A 16,556-nucleotide genomic window follows, 5' to 3' on the forward strand; every position below is an offset into this window, starting at 1 on the left:
TGAGCAGCCCACTCAAATGTTTTCTTCGACTATACTTTCACATTGCATGCTAAATAAACTTCCTCTTGTGCTAGAGTACTTGGCCCTGAATTCTTTCTTTGCCAAACTCAAGAACCAAGAGCCAACTTCACTGGTAACAGATGGACTGAAAACGCAAAAAGAGAACACTGAAGTAGCCCACAGGTGATAATTGTAGAGTATTTCACTAAATCTAGTGAAAAAGAGGAGTTAAGGTTGGACTATCAGGTCTCAGAATCTCAGAGGACTGATCCAGCTGAACTGTAGCTCCAATCACAAGAGAATGCTGTCCATCTGATCCTGCTACTAATAAGGGATATGATGAGGCTGGTTGGGGTTAGAGGTGTGCCAAAAGCTGAAGGCTAAAATCAGTTATTGATCAAGGATTCATTGCTTATTGCTGAGGTAACAATGCCAGAAACTGTAAACAAATGGAAAGTAGGAAGTCCTTTTGTCCCTGCTGACTTCCAGTATCCCTCTAATGGCCTTTATTGGTGGAACCTAGTGAGGCATCAGCTAACATAGGAAAAATGTAGTTTGTAGAGTCTGAGCCATAGATCACAGAGGAAAGTATAGAAAGGTGAATTTGGAGCTAAGATATCTCAATAACAATAATAATAGCTTAATAACCAATACCATATCAACATTGGTTTATGCTAAATTTGTAAAAATTTCCCAAATTAATGCCACCTTATATGCTTTTACAGACTTTTAGGCCCTTTAAAAAAGAATCTGAAGACACCATGTTGTATCAATTTTCTGCTATACTATATTACTGCTAGTGCCTTTCAGGGCTAAGGAGTACCTTTACTGAAGCTATACATATACTGGCTACAAAATCTAAACAAGGGCAATTTGGGAAGAGATCCTATAACTGAGGATAAGCAGACCTTGCCCCAACATTAGGCCTCCCACCATCAGGCAAAAATAAAATAAAATAAAATAAGATGGCTAGACTAAGTAGAACTGGCAAGAATCCAGTCTTCTCCCTACCTCCATTTCCTATGCATTGTCTAAGGTGGCCATTGCAAGAGGAAGACCAACTTCCTGTTCTAAGGTAGGCTAAGCACCATTGTCATGGAATAATCAGCTCCTTTCTTTTATTCCCTCTTCTTGCCTTAACTCAAGCTTCCTTGCCCAACCCAATCACCTCTAGTTTTCTAACGCACGTAGATGACAAAACGGAGGTTGGTGTTCAGCATTTCACCTTATAGTGTACTTTTCACAAATGCCAATTTTTGAATATTGAAGGATTTTTGTTGAACATTTGTAAAACATTGGGCATGAACATTTTTCTAATCTTTGAACTTTAGGACCACAGAAGTTCCATTTGAAAGGGGTCATTTCTTCAATGAAAGTTAACATTCCCCTTATACCACAATTACCTTTTGTTAATAACAATAAAGACAAGGGTTCATGACATTTCATATATTTCATGTTTGTTTTTTAATATAATAGACTAGAATATATTTTCTATATCTGCATATGTTAAATATTATATAGCACTCTGTCAATTATACAACACAAAAAATAGGTGAATATTAAAATGGCAGTGTACGTATTAATAACTGATGGTTAAGAGGATAATAATCAGGTATTCATTTAATGGGAGAGTCTACTATTTCCTGGTAATCCTGCCTTCTTAAATTCCTCCAGTAAAGTTTATAGCCAGCAAGGACAAAAACACTAATCATAATGATTACCCCTCCAAAGACATCATAGATACTAGGAAATATGTGTAACACTAGAAGCTGCAAGACCATTGCTACCACAATCTCCAAATGTTGTACTGTGCTGACCAAAGCTGGATGGAATTTATCCAAGGCATAATAAACTCCTAAGAATGCTGCAGTAGAACAGACACAAATAGCAATGAGATAACTCCAGGTTTCTACATCTAATGGGATAATGGGTTCTTGAAGAACAAACATAGTAGATATTCCCCAGACTGTCCCAGTCCAACCAAAGGTAAACAGTGCAGTCCACATGCTGATCTTCTCCTTAATGGATCTGTATACTATCATGGAAAGAGCAGTGGTCAGCCCAGCCATCACAGTCATAGTATATCCAAAGGCTTCTTTCCAAGCATTTAACAAGGAATTTTCTTCATTAACTATGTTGGGGATCATGACAAGACAAACGCCTAAGATGCTACAAATAACTGTAGCCATGTCAATATAAGCCATTTTCTCATCTACAAGTAAAAAAGCCAAAATGGCACTGAAGACTGTGGTTGTGGCTCTCCACATAGTGGTCCCATTGCTGGGAGGAACTATAGAAAACGATGTATAAGCACAGGTGATAGAGATGACATTGCATATACCATAAAAGAAGAGTCGTAATCTATATCCACTGGGTCCAAAGGGGGCCTCCTGGTAGTAACACACAACTAACACAGATAAGACCTGCAAGACAGAACGGATAAAAATCAGTTCTAGAGATGGAACTTTAGAACGATCAGAAACAAGCCTAGTGATAAGAGCTACACATCCATGAGCCAAAGCAGATCCAAATAGCACTATCCACATTTTTCTGGATTGAAACAAGTTTTTTTCTGCAAAGCTTTGGAATTGTCCAATCTCATTTGTCATGGGGTCTTCTGTGGGTGGAGGCCGGGTATCCATGGTTCCAAAAAAAGTTCTTCCTTTTCTTTTCATTTCACTCAACAGGCCTTTCTTTGGATTTTCTTCCATAAAATTTCCATAATCTTCATTAATTTCTTCATATCCATTATCCCCGGGCTGGGGATAATGAGAAGTGTATTTCACCGTCACTGTGTTAGGATGTATTTTCACCCGTTTTTTAACTGGATATTTTTTGGAGGGAGAAGTATCCATTTCTTCAGGTAATTCTATTTAAGAAGAAAAAAGAGAGACAAATGTACATATTCAATTGAAATTTAGTTTTAATTTGTATTATAATCATATATACCAATTCAATAATAGAAAGAGCTTGTAACAGTTTTTTTTATTAATATGTATTTTTTTTTATTGTTGACAGTATTACAGATGTCTCCCAGGAGTTTTTCTTTGTAAGTAACAGGAAGAGATCATTGGAATATGCCTCATCAGATATATGAGACCCAATGAAATGATCTACCTTTTTCATTCTCATCTTAAGTCTGCCCCTGTTTCTCATTCTGCTTGTTCCTTGACTCATTCAGCTCTATTTCATATCTTTACATCACAGACAACTGATATTTTTCCATCTTTTCATTCCTACCTGTGTGTCTACCCATCCAATAGGAAAAACATAACTTAGATCAGAACTTTCCTTCTCATTATGTTCATTTGTCTATATTATAAATTGTGGGTGGATAAGTCTAAGTCTTTTGTAAAATCACTTCTGTATAATACCAGAATTAGCCTTATATTACAAATTATAGTGATTTTTTAACATTTATTCTAGGCTCTCCATACATTTTTCAGATATATGGATACAAAGAAATTAAAAAATAAAACGGATTTAGTGACATTCATACATTGTTGCTGTACAACCTTCCTGATGACCATTTGGACAATATGTTTCTTAACAGATTTTACTGGATTTACTTCATACATTGGAACACTATGCTATGCATCCATTAAAAACAACAATGCAGATTTTTACTGACATGAAAAGATGTTCATGACTCATTGTTGAGTGGGAAAAAGTTAAGCTTCTTGTAAGGATTATATGAGATTAATGCATATAGAGAATTTTCCACAGTGCTGACATACTGTAAACTCTCAAAAAATGTTAACAATAAATTCAGTTACCTTTCCCATATAATTAACTCTTTTGGAACACTGGATATCTTATACAATGTTATTCTTTTCTTAAAAACTTGTGTTTGGCCTAGCTAGTGTAGGTCAGTGATTGAGCATCGACCTATGAACCAGGAGGTCACAGTTTGATTCCTGGTCAAGGCATATGCCTGGGTTACGGGCTCAATCCCCAGTAGGGGGTGTGCAGGAGGCAGCCAATCAATGATTCTCTATCATCATGGATGTTTCTATCTCTCTGTCCCTCTCCCTTCCTCTCTGAAATAAATTAAAATACGTATTTTTTTTTTTAAAAAAAAACACACCTGTTTGTTCACTCAGCTCTCTTTCATTATTCATCCATCTAAGAACAATTTCTTTTCAAATGATTCCTCCTCTCCCCTCTAACTGTAACCTCCTGGTTCAGAGGTCAATGCTTAACCACTGAGCTACACTGGCTGGGCTATCTTTTGTCTTTAAAATATTTTCCTGTCCTAACTGGTTTGGCTCAGCGGATAGAGCATCGGCCTGGGGACTGAAGGGTCCCAGGTTCGATTCCAGTCAAGGGCATGTACCTGGGTTGCCAGCACATCCCCAGTAGGGGGTGTGCAAGAGGCAGCTGAATCGATGTTTCTCTCATAGATGTTTCTATCATTCTCCCTCTCCCTTCCTCTCTGTAAAAAATCAATAAAATATATTTTTTTTAAAAATTTCTTAAAAAAAATAAAATAAAATAAAACATTTTCCTTTCTCCAATTCCATTTTCCTTTCTGTTTTGATTCTGTTTTGGTTATTGCTAATTCCTATTTAGAATATTGCAATAGCATTCTAACTAGCCCCTTTGAATCTCAATCCTTCCCCAAAATACATCTGTTTTATACCACTATTATATTAATCTGTCTTTAAAAGACTCAAAACAAAAACTTCTCTTAAGCTTCCCCATTCTCTATTCCTCTGCCTGGTTCTCAAGTCCCTGTCTAGTGTAGCTCATATCAATACTTAGCTCCTTAACACACATACTTTAATCCTGTGTTCTCCCTGTCCTCACTCCCCACATACATATCATTTCTCTAAGTCTTTATTCTCAATAGTTTCCCCTCTGCTCCAACTTTCTAAATAATGTTCATCTTTTATGAAGGTCCAGTCCCAATCTGCCTTTTAGAAATAAGCCTTCCCTAACCACTCTAGCCACTTTTTTCTTCTTCTTTGTTTAGTATCTGCAGTAGTTCTTCTAATTTTTGTAATCTAATCATTTTGTTATTTAGTTGTCTCCGCTCAGTAGGGTTTTGTCTCCAGTCATTGGACCCAAACTTGCTATATTAAATCTCCTTTCCTTGCTAGTCATCCAGTATCTTAATGATATTTCAGATCATATAACTTCCCACTTGCTGTCCATTGTTAAAATTATGACATATCCATTCAGAGCTCCCCCCTTCCCTACTGCCTGCCAGATTTATAGCTCCAAGGCCATGACTAGGGAGAGGATGTGGTCTGTTATTTTAACTCTCCCTTTGGAGAGTGTTGGGAGAGCAATATGGTCTGCCTCTGGGACACTTCCTCCATATCCCTCTTCTAGGCTCTAGCTCCCCTGGTTTATTGGCACAGGGAGGAAGGAAACGGAAAGGGACACGTGTCTCATATATTGGCTGATGTTGTGTGATGGCTTTTTGATGTTTAAACTTGGCTAGGCTGAACTACATTCCCCAGTTATATCTTACCCTTTGATTGGCTTGATCCCTAAAAGTGGTAAAAAGTCTTAGGTATAAAGCTGGCTATTGAAGCTTGATTATAATATAGTGGTGTAATGTAGGCACTAATGTGATATTTGACACTAAAGAGCTGATAGGTTACTACCTTATACCTAAACAGCCCCAATGTACTTAAACATCCTTGCCCTGAATAAATGTGAAAAGACTACAACCTAACTGGTCACCTAAAATGAAGGCTGCAACAACCATCTTTTTCAGGCTATCTTGAGACAACAGGACATACATAGGATCTGTGTTGTTAAATGTTTCTCCTGAGACCTGCTGAGAGAAGCCACTCCTTCCTCTGAACTGATGAAAAGGGGCTCATATACTGAGGCCCCAAAGGCTGTCAGCATGATTCTACCCTCCTTATTCTGAACCCTGCCTGGAATGATAAGGTATAACCCTTAACTTCCCTCTGTGAATAGAGATTCTTCTCTCCCTTTCTCACTGCAACTCATGAGGATCAGGAGGACTAGAGGCAGCATTTAACTTTATATATATATATATATATATATATATATATATATATATAATTATTATTATTATTTCAGAGAGGAAGGGAGAGGGAGAGAGAAATATCAATGATGAGAGAGAATCATCGATTGGTTGCCTCCTGCACGCCCTGCAACTCAGCATGTGCCCTGACCAGGGAATCGAACTGTGACCTCCTGGTTCATAGGTCGATGCTCAACCACTGAGCCCAGCTGGCCTGGTAGCATTTAAGTTTGTTTGTGCTTTATTAAAACTTTTCAAGTCTCTATCTTTGTGTTAAAGCCCACTGCTTTAGAGAAAAAAGAATCTGCTTCTACGCTCTCTTTCAGAAAAGAAACTGTTTTCATTTTCCTGAAATCGTAAGTTCTCTGACAGGAAACAGTGGTGATGATGACAAAATATCTGTGTAGAATGTGGGAGAAAAGTCTCAGTCACATGGCCATCCCTGCTACTGAGAATCCTACCCTAAAACCTGGCTTCCAAACTGAATTGCACACATTTTCACTCCTCTGGGCCTTTTCCCTATGCCTCCTTTTGTCATTTTATTCTCTTAGTGTATGACATAGTTAAGTTTTAAAAAATAGTATTTCCTCCAGTGTGTGTTTAGCAGGGAGGAGAGGAGACAACCTAAGTGCTTAAACAGAGGAATGAATAAAGAAAATGTGGTATACCCATATAATCAAACATTATTCAGCCATAAGAAGGAATGAAGTTCCAAAATATACTACAGTATGGATGAACCTTGAAGACATTGTGCTAACTTAAATAAGCCAGATACAAAAGAACAAATATTGTATGATACCACTTATAAGAGGTATTTAGAATAGGCAAATTCATAAAAACAAAATAGATTAGAGGTTACAAGGCCTGGGCGGAGCGGGTTGGGGGGGTGGGGGGAGAGAAACAGGTAATTATATTTAAAGGTTAGAGTTTCTGTTTGGGGAAATGAAAAAGTTTTAGAAATAGTGGTGATTATTACACAATATTGTGAATGTATTTAATACCATTGAATTGTTTAGCTAAAATGGTAAGATTGTGTTATGTATATTTTAACAAAACTTAAAATACAAAAAGATAAAAGAAAGGGAAGGAGAAAATAGTGGTTCCTTCAGTATGGTTTTAGGAGAGGGGGAGGAAATGCTAGGCATTGATATTTTTAAAACCTCCTCGGTAGTCCTAATGTATAATTTATTTTTGTGAGAACTACTTGACTAGATTATCTAAGGGCCCTTCTGGCTTTAAGAATTTAATGAGCGTATGGGCTACCGCATACTGACTAAGGAAGACAGGGAGTGGCAAAGGGCTGGAATTTTTTTTTAAGTGGATACTGAAGCCAGGCTGCCTGGATTGGAATCCTAGCTACATGTGATATTGTGATTTATAAGAAATATATATTTTGGTCATCTGAATGACCAAAATATATATTTCTTATATATATTTGGATTTTATCCACAGTTCCTGGCTCAGAGCTCCCAAAACCCTTGGAATATCTTAAGTGATGAGAGCATAAATATGTCCTTGGTTTTGAAAAACACCCAAGGATGGGGGCTGGTTGCAGGGGAAGCCAACCAAATGATTTGAGGATTGGAAATTTTAGTCCCATCCATTACCTCTGGCGAGAGGAGAGTGCCTGGAGGTTGAATCAATGGCCAGTTGTGAATGATCGAATCAATCATGACTATGTAATGGAGCATCCATAAAAACCCAAGAGGACAAAGTTTGGAGAACTACTGCGTTGGTGAACACATGGACATTTGGGGAGAGTGGCATGCTCAGAAAGGCATGGAAGCTTTGTGACCTTTTTTTTTTTAAAAAAAATTCTTTATTGTTTAAAGTATTACATATAGTATTACATATGTCTCCTTTTTCCCCCATTGACCTCTCCTTGGCCACCTCCACCCTCCAGCACATGCCCTCACCGCCCCCCCGCCCCCCCAGTGTCTGTGTCCATTGGTTATGCTTATATACAAGCATACAAGTCCTTTGGTTGATCTCTTACTGCTCCCCTCCCCCGTGACCTTTTGACATACCTTACCCTAAGCATCTATTCCATCTGGCTGTTTCTGAGCTATATCCCTTCATAATAAACTGGTAAACTAGTAAGTAAAATGTTTCTCTGAGTTCTGTGAGCTTCTCTGGCAAACTAACCTAAGGAGGAGGTTGTGGGAAACTCTGATCTATAGATTGGCCAGAGGCTCAGATGACAATCGAGACTTTTAAAAAAATTTATTTATTTTTTTAAATATGTATTTTTATTGATTTCAGAGAGGAAGGGAGAGGGAGAGAGAGAAACATCAATGATGAGAGAGAATCATTGATCGGCTGCCTCCTGCATGCCCCACACTGGGGAATTGAGCCCACAACCCAGGCATGTGCCCTTGACTGGAATCAAACCTGGGATCCTTCAGTCTGCAGGCTGATGCTCTATCCACTGAGTCAAACCAGCTAGGGCGACAATCTGGACTTTTGACTGGCATCTGAAAGGCAGGGATCGGGTAGAGGAAGGCAATTTTGTAAGAATGAGCTCTCAACCTGTTGGATCTTATACTATCTCCAAGTAGTTAGTGTCAGAATTGAATTGAATTGTAGAACACCCAGCTACTGTCAGAACATTGTTTGTTGATGTGGGGAACCCCTCATCACAGTGGAATTGGTTACAGAACCCTTACTATAGAACTTATTAAATATGTGACCCAGGGCAACTTAACCTCTTTGCCAATTTCCTCTTCTGTAAAATAACAATTGTATTATCTCATGAGGTGGAATAAAATATTAAATCAGTTAATACATACAAAACACTTAGTATCTGGCACCTAGCAAGTGTTCAATAAATTGTAATTCTTTTTTCACATTATTCTGTCTGCCTGGAATAACCGGGTCCTCCTCATTTCTGCCCTTATCTACCTGTTGAGCTCCCATCTGTGCTTGATTGGTTTGCTCAAGTGCTGTTTCCTCCTTTGCAGTCTTCTCTAGCCTTTCTCACCTCTGTGCCCCTCTGTCTAAGTATTCATGTGTTTATATCCTGTCTTTCCCATCAGACTTTACACTTCTTGGTAACAGATTTCCCCACCATTATATCCTCTGCCCTTTACACAGTGCCTGGCACATACTAGCACTCAAATGTTTGTTGGATGAAATAGAATGGATTTGAAAGCCAAAAAGAAGGAAACATGGAAAAGAATGGGGAATGATATTAAAACTACTGATATTTTATTTGCAGATGACATGATGCTGTATATAGAGAACCCTAATGGTTCTACCAAAAAATTCAGTAAAGTAGCAGGATTCAAAATAAATCTATTGCATTATTGCATTTTTATACAGAACTATTAGAAAGGGAAACTAAGAAAACAATCCCATTTACAATTTCATCAAAAAAAAGTACTTAGGAGTAAATTTAACCAAGGAGGTAAAAGAACTGTCTGTATTCAGAAAATTATAAGACTATGAAGACAGAAACTGAAGAAGATACAAATAAATGGAAGTGCATTCCATGCTTATGGATAGGGAGACTTGGCATTGTTAATTCAATCTATAGCTTCAACGCAATTCCTATCAACATACCAATGTGTATTTCACAGCACTAGAATAAATAATTCAAAAATTTATATGGAACCACAAAGACCTTGAATAGCCACAACAATCTTGAGAAAGAAGAACAAAATTGGAGGAATAATTATTACACTACAAGGCCATGGTAATCAAAACAGCATGGCATTGGCATAAAAACAGATATATAGATCAGCGGAACAGAATAGAGAACCCAGAAATAAACCCACACTTATATAGTCAATTCATATTTGACAAAAGAGACAAGAACATACAATGGGGTATAGACAGTCTATCAATAAATTGTGTTGGGGAATTGGACAGATATTTACCAAAAAAAAATGAAACTACACCACCTTCTTACACCATATACGATAATAAACTCAAAATGGATTAGACTTAAATCTAAGACTCGATACTACAAAAATCCTAGATGAAAATCTAGGCAGTAAAATCTTAGACATTTCTCTTAGTAATATTTTTTCTGGTATATCTCTTTGGGCAAAGGAAACAAAAGAAAAATAAACAATTGGGACTACAGCAAACTAAAAAGCTGCACAGTCAAGGAAACCATCAAAATGAAAAGACAACCCACTGAATAGAAGGGCATATCTGCCAATGGTACATCTGATAAGGGGTTAGTAAGCAAAATTTATGAAGAACTTATATAACTCAACACCAAAAAAAAAAAAAAAAATCCAATGAAGAAATGGACAGAGAACCTAAATGGACACTTCTCCAAAGAGTACATACAGATGGCCAATAGACATGAAAAGATGCTCAATGTCATTAATCATCAGAGAAATGCAAATTAAAACCACAATGAGATCACTTCACACCTGTCAGAATGGCTATCATCAATAAATCAAATAAGCGGTGGTGAGGATGTTGAGAAAACAGAACTGTGCACTGTTGGTGGGAATGCAGATTGTTGCAGCCACTGTGGAAAATAGTATGGAGTTTCCTCAAAAAATTAAAAATGGAACTACCTTATGACCCAGCAATTCCACTTCTGGGTACATATCTGAAGAAACCCAAAACACTAATTCAAAGAATATATGCACCCCTATGTTCATTGCAGCATTACTTATGATAGTCATGGAAGCAACCCATTTGCCCATCACTGGACAAGTATATTAAAAAGCAAGTAAATATACACGTGCGTGTGTGTGCGCGCACACACACACACACACACACACACACACACACACACACACTGGAATATTACTTGGCCGTGAAAAAGAGCGAAATCTTAACATTTGCAACAGCATGAATGAATCTAGAAAGTATTATGTTAAATGAAGTGAGGCAGTCAGAGAAAGACAGATATCTATGATTTCACTTCCCTGTGGAATCTAAAGAGCAATATAAATGAACAAACAAAACAGAAACAGACTTGAGAATAGACTGATGGTTACCAGAGGGGAGAGGTTTTGAGAAATTGGGTGGAAAAAGGTGAAGGGATTGAGAAGTACAGATTAGTAGTTACAACATAGGAAATATAGTCAACAATATAATAACTATGTATTGGTGCCAGTTGGGTAGTGGAAATACCGGGGGAGAAGGGGAACACTTGGAAGGTGTATGCTTGTCTAATCACTATGCTGTACACCTGAAACTAGTACAAAATAGTATTGAATGTAACCTATGATTGAAAAAAATTAAAATATTTTTTAAAAGACTACTGATATTTCTATATGATCTTATAGGCCTCGATAGCCACATCTGCTCTCTTGGTATCACTGCTCAATCAACGGAAATTTTAGGTAACTGAAAACTTAGTTTCCTTTGATAATTTAAACTGAAATGTTCAGAAGAAGTCTCCCTAGCCTCTGCCTTTAGCCTCTATTAGTCAGGGTTATCCAGAGAAACAGAATCAATAGGAGACATATATGTAATTTTTTAAAGGAATTTACTCATGTGATTATGGAGGCTAGCAAGTCCAAAATCTGCAGTGGGGAACAACAAGCTGGAGACCCAGAGAAGAGACAGTGCTGTAGTGCAAATGCAAAGGCTGTCCAGGGCAGAATTCCCCTCTTACTCAAGGGTAGTCTTTTGCTCTATTCAGGCCTTCAACTGATTGGAAGAGGCCACCCACATTATGGAAGGCAATCTGCTTTACTCAGGTCCACCAATTTAAATATAAATCTTATCTGAAAACATCCAAAGTAATCTTTAACCAACCTAGCTGACACATTAATTATCACAGCCTCATGCTCTGCTTGTCTTCCATATGCTCACAAATTCTGGCTATTCCAAACTACAGGAAATTCTTTGAATATGATCTGCTCTTTCATGTCTCTGGGTTTTTACATATGCCATTCCTACTTTGTGGAATATTCTCTTCCTGCTTTTTCACCTGGTAAATTTCTTCTCATTCTTCAAGGCCCACATTAAATATCACTTTCTCTGGAAAACTTTCCTAAGCTACCTTCCATCCCAACCTGAATTTTATACCCACCCCAGGACTTTCATTATATCTTCAATCATAGAATATATTGCATTGAATTACAACTGTGTTTTTGCTTTCTCTTTCACTAGAATGTAAGGGTTTTAACCCCACAGGTATTAAAATTAGGTATCACTAATTATTATATTTGCAGCACTTAGCACAGTTCTTGGCATGAAATAGGTATTTAATAAGTGTTTGTTGAATGAATTAATGGACTGTTTTTTTAAATAAGTCAAATTTTGTTAACAAAATATAAATAATATAAATGGATTTACAAGGCTAATGACTCAAATAGGGAGCCTTATTCATTAAAACACTTTAAAATCCTTAATGATATGCAAGAACAATAAAACATTAAGGTGTGCAGTTTGGCTAAAAGAGAATTTGTGTATTTGGCTTCTGTACTGCTAGCTCTATTCCTGCTGCTAGGTCTCCCATATTTCCTTTAACATTAAGTTCCTCGGGTATAACTGAATCTGTTCCTTAAGTAATGTGTATCTGCTTTTTAAAAATATATATATATATTTTTTTTATTGATTAAGATATTACATATGTGTCCTTATCCCCACATTGCCCCCTTTCCCCCTCCCCCCGCTCATGCCCTCACCCCCCCCCCCCCCTCCCCGTTGTCCGTGTCCATTGGTTAGGCCTATATGCTTGCATATAAGTCCTTTGGTTGATCTTTCCCCCTTACCCCCACCCTCCCCTACCTTCCCTCCAAGGCCCGACAGTCCAATCAATGCCTCTCCTTCTCTGGATCAGTCCTTGTTCATCAGTTTATGTTGTTCATTATATTCCACAAATGAGTGAGATCATGTGGTATTTATCCGCTCTCCAGTTCCATCCATGCTGTGGAAAATGGTAAGAGTTCCTTTTTCTTCTTCCTCTTCTTAAAGAATACCTTTCAGCATTTCATATAATGCTGGTTTGGGGGTGATGAACTCCTTTAGTTTTTTCTTATCTGTGAAGCTCTTTATCTGACCTTCTATTCTGAATGATAGCTTTGCTGGATAAAGTAATCTTGGTTATAGGTTCTTGCTATTCATCACTTCTAATATTTCTTGCCACTCTCTTCTGGCCTGCATGGTTTCTGTTGAGAAATCAGCTGACAGTCGTATGGGTACTCCCTTGTAGGTAACTGACTGTCTTTCTCTTGCTGCTTTTAAGATTCTCTCTTTGTCTTTTGCTCTTGGCATTTTAATTATGATGTGTCTTGGTGTGGTCCTCTTTGGGTTCCTTTTGTTTGGGGTTCTCTGCGCTTCCTGGACTTGTAAGTCTATTTCTTTGACCAGGTAGGGGAAGTTTTCTGTCATTATTTCTTCAAATAGGTTTTCAATATCTTGCCCTCTCTCTTCTTCTGGTACCCCTATAATTCTGATGTTGGTACGCTTGAAGTTGTCCCAGAGGCTCCTTACACTATCTTCATATTTTTGGAATATTTTTTCTTTTTCAGTTGGGTATTTTTTGTTTCTTCGTATTTCAAATCTTTGACTTGATTCTTGGGATCCTCTTGTCTGCTGTTGGATCTCTGTATATTATTCTTTATTTCAGTCAGTGTATGCTTAATTTCTAGTTGGTCTTTTTTCATATCCTCCAGGGTCTCACTAAATTTATTGGCGGTTTCCATACAATTCTTGAAAAACCTTATAAACATGGTTTTGAACTCTATATCCAGTCGTTTGCTTTCCTCCATTTCTGTCATTTGTGACCTGTTCCTTTGTCTCCGCATTTTTTATGCTTCCCTGTGTTGGTAGAGTGGTTTTGTGTGCTAGGTGTCCTGTAGGGCCCAGTGGCTCAGCCTCCCCAGTTACCTGAGGTGGACACTCTTGGTGCACCCCCTTGTGGGCTTTGTGCACAGTCTTGTTGTAGTTATGCCTTGATTGTTGTAGGATCACTGGGAGAAATTGACCTCCAGGCCAATTGGCAGTGAGAATCAGCTGTGTCTGCAGTGGGAGAACTTCTGTGCCAAAGACACCCTTCTGGGGCAAGACTTGCTTCAGTGGGGCTTTGGTGCTCACTGAGTCTGCGCCCTGAGTGTGTCCCTGATGGATCTGAGGAATTGTAATCTGGATGGTCCCCCTCTGACCACTGGGTACACTGGCTCTTGGATCTAAGGAGGTGCTAATTTAGCCTCTGCCTGAGGTTACCCAGCAGGAGCTATGGAGAGAGCTGCAGAGTCCCCTTCCTTTTTTGGAGTTTGGAGGTGCCCTGATGAGGTCCAGCTGTGAAGCAATGCAAGCTGCTGTGGGGCCTTGGGCCTTCTCTTGGAAGTTCTGGGTCTGTCTGGCCCAGCTGCAATTTGTTAGGTAATTTTCAGGTTGCAAAGGGCCAGGGCATTCATATGCAAAAGCCTCTGCCGCAGCCTGGGTGGGGTGGGTCTCAGGAAATCAAAGGGTGGAGCAAGCAGCTATGGCAGGTCCTCAGCCCTGCCCTAAGGAGCCGCGCATCTCAGTGTCCCGATAATTGCTGCAAGCACCTCTGAGGGAAAGCCGCCCTCAAGTTCAGAGTTCTGCCTGCTGCCAGACAGTCCAGTTTCTCCCCGTATGAGTCCTGGATCCCCAGAGTTCAGAGCAGTTGGGAGCTTGTGACTCCCTCCTGATTCAAAAAGACAGCCGCGTCCTCACGTACCAGTCCCTTTCCGCGTGCGCGCGCTCAAGCCTCGGTACCTTTGCACTTTACTTCCGCAGCTCCTCTGAGTCTCAGTGTGCTTTTCTCTTTTCTTCTAGTTGTAGAATTTACACTCAGCCAGCCTTCCTGTAGTTCTGGATGATGTCCATTCTGTCTTTTCGTTGTATTTTTGAAGTTGTTGTGGGAGGCAGCAATTTCCCGGTGTTTACCTATGCCACCATCTTAGTTTCTCTATCTGCTTTTCTTAAACCATTCTTAATCAATTAGGAAGGGTACTAGAGATAAATGTCTTTCAGCATCACCAGAATGAACTTCTGTTGCTATTTCCCTGCTTCCCAGTGCACATCTCAAAGTTTGGTCCAGTCAAGTGAGTCCCACCACCAAGTATACAGTAGTTCCTCATCAGGCTTCCCGGGCTTGATCAGGACAAGCTTCTCACTCAGGAGCTATTTACCACCATCAGATCTCTAAGTAAATAACAACTTTTTGTTTATCCCTATTACAAAAGCAACATATGTTTATTGTAGAAAATACAGAAATGTGGTAAAATAAAGAAAATAAAAATCACTTAGAATCCTACCCCCCAGAAATAACTACTGACCCTCTCTAGGCCTTTTTGTATTTGTGAACATTCCGCACCCCCCGCAAATGGTATCAAACACTATATCTTATTTTATAACTTTCCCACTTTACTTATCAATACATTGTAAATATTTTTCTGTGTCATTAAATACTCTACAATATCACCTTTAATGGCTAGTTAATATGGGTCCAAAGTGGGCTTTGAACACAATAGGTTGATCATTAACTTCAGCTTTCTGAGAGCTGCAAGGCAAATGGGATGACCAACTGCCACTAATCCTTTATGCAAGAATAGACCCATAACCATTATGTGAAAAGCCACATATGTGAAAATGAACAGATAACAACTTTGAAGTCTTCCCACTGAATGTCAATGATGAAATGGTTTTTGATGGCCAGAGGCAGATGGTAGAAAAACAAATAGGAGATAAATCAAGAGTATTCATGTTTGTCTTTGTTCTCCATTCAGATATGATCTATGGAGAGAACCTAGCTGAGATTAAAAGTAAAATAAAGTGTGTCTTTATTCATGTTTGTGTGTTTATTTAGGATCAACACACTGTTTGGTTTTGAAAGGGTTTGAGGCAACCATTTAATTAGAGTTAAAAGAAAAATGAAACCACAAGAAATATCAAGAACAGATGCTCCCAAGCACCTGGGATGTGCTCTTTCGGATTGTTTGGTCCTGAATATGGCTCTGGATTCTCTAATTATAATTACATAATTATAATAATTATGTTTATTTAACCCTTCTCTGTGCCAGGCATATGCTAGAACCTTGATTTTTCCATTTAACAGTCAAAACAACTCTATAAAGTCGGTATTATAATCTCCATTTTAATGTGAGGAAATAGGTTCCGGGAGGTTAGGTCACTTGCAAGCCAGTGGGTGACATAACCTGTTAATGGTAGGGACAAGATTCAGATCCAGATCTGCCTTCCCAAACCCTTTCTTCTATACTACACTGCAGAGTAACTATCCATGGTGGGTAGAATAATGATCCTCAACCCCTCACAGAGATGTCCACATTCTAATTCCCAGAACCTGTGAATACATTATATGACAAAGGGGAATTAAGGTTGCAGATGGAATTAAGGCTGCTAATCAGCTAACCTTAAAATAGGAAAACTACCCTGGATTATCTAGTTAAGTCCAATATAATCAGAAGGGCCCTTAAAAGTGGAAGACAGCAACAGGAAACTCAGGGGAGATATGAAAACAGAAGCAAGGTCAGAGTGATACAATGCAAGGACTCAGCCTTCTGTTGCTGGCATTGAAGATAAGAAGGGAGTCATGAGCCAAGGAATATGGGCACTCTCTAAAACTGGAAAAGGCAAGGAA

General features: G+C 38.6%; 1 protein-coding gene across 3 annotated transcripts in view; it reads right to left on the reverse strand.

Moving 5' to 3' along the window:
- Window positions 1–1,465: 1,465 nt before the first annotated feature.
- SLC35G2 (solute carrier family 35 member G2) overlaps window positions 1,466–16,556 on the reverse strand; it is a 54,902-nt gene continuing 39,811 nt past the window's right edge. For 2 of the 3 annotated variants that reach the window (XM_036332480.1, XM_036332479.1), the window contains exon 2: window positions 1,466–2,869. In XM_036332480.1, the coding sequence (XP_036188373.1) occupies window positions 1,617–2,855 (1,239 nt within the window). In that variant the 5' untranslated portion in view covers window positions 2,856–2,869 and the 3' untranslated portion in view covers window positions 1,466–1,616. Of the gene's footprint in view, window positions 2,870–8,398; window positions 8,484–16,556 lie in introns of those variants that run through there. The other variant, XM_036332481.1, reaches the window with a different exon arrangement.

Source organism: Myotis myotis, unplaced genomic scaffold (assembly GCF_014108235.1).
Source record: "Myotis myotis isolate mMyoMyo1 unplaced genomic scaffold, mMyoMyo1.p scaffold_m19_p_13, whole genome shotgun sequence".
Lineage (NCBI taxonomy): Eukaryota > Metazoa > Chordata > Mammalia > Chiroptera > Vespertilionidae > Myotis > Myotis myotis.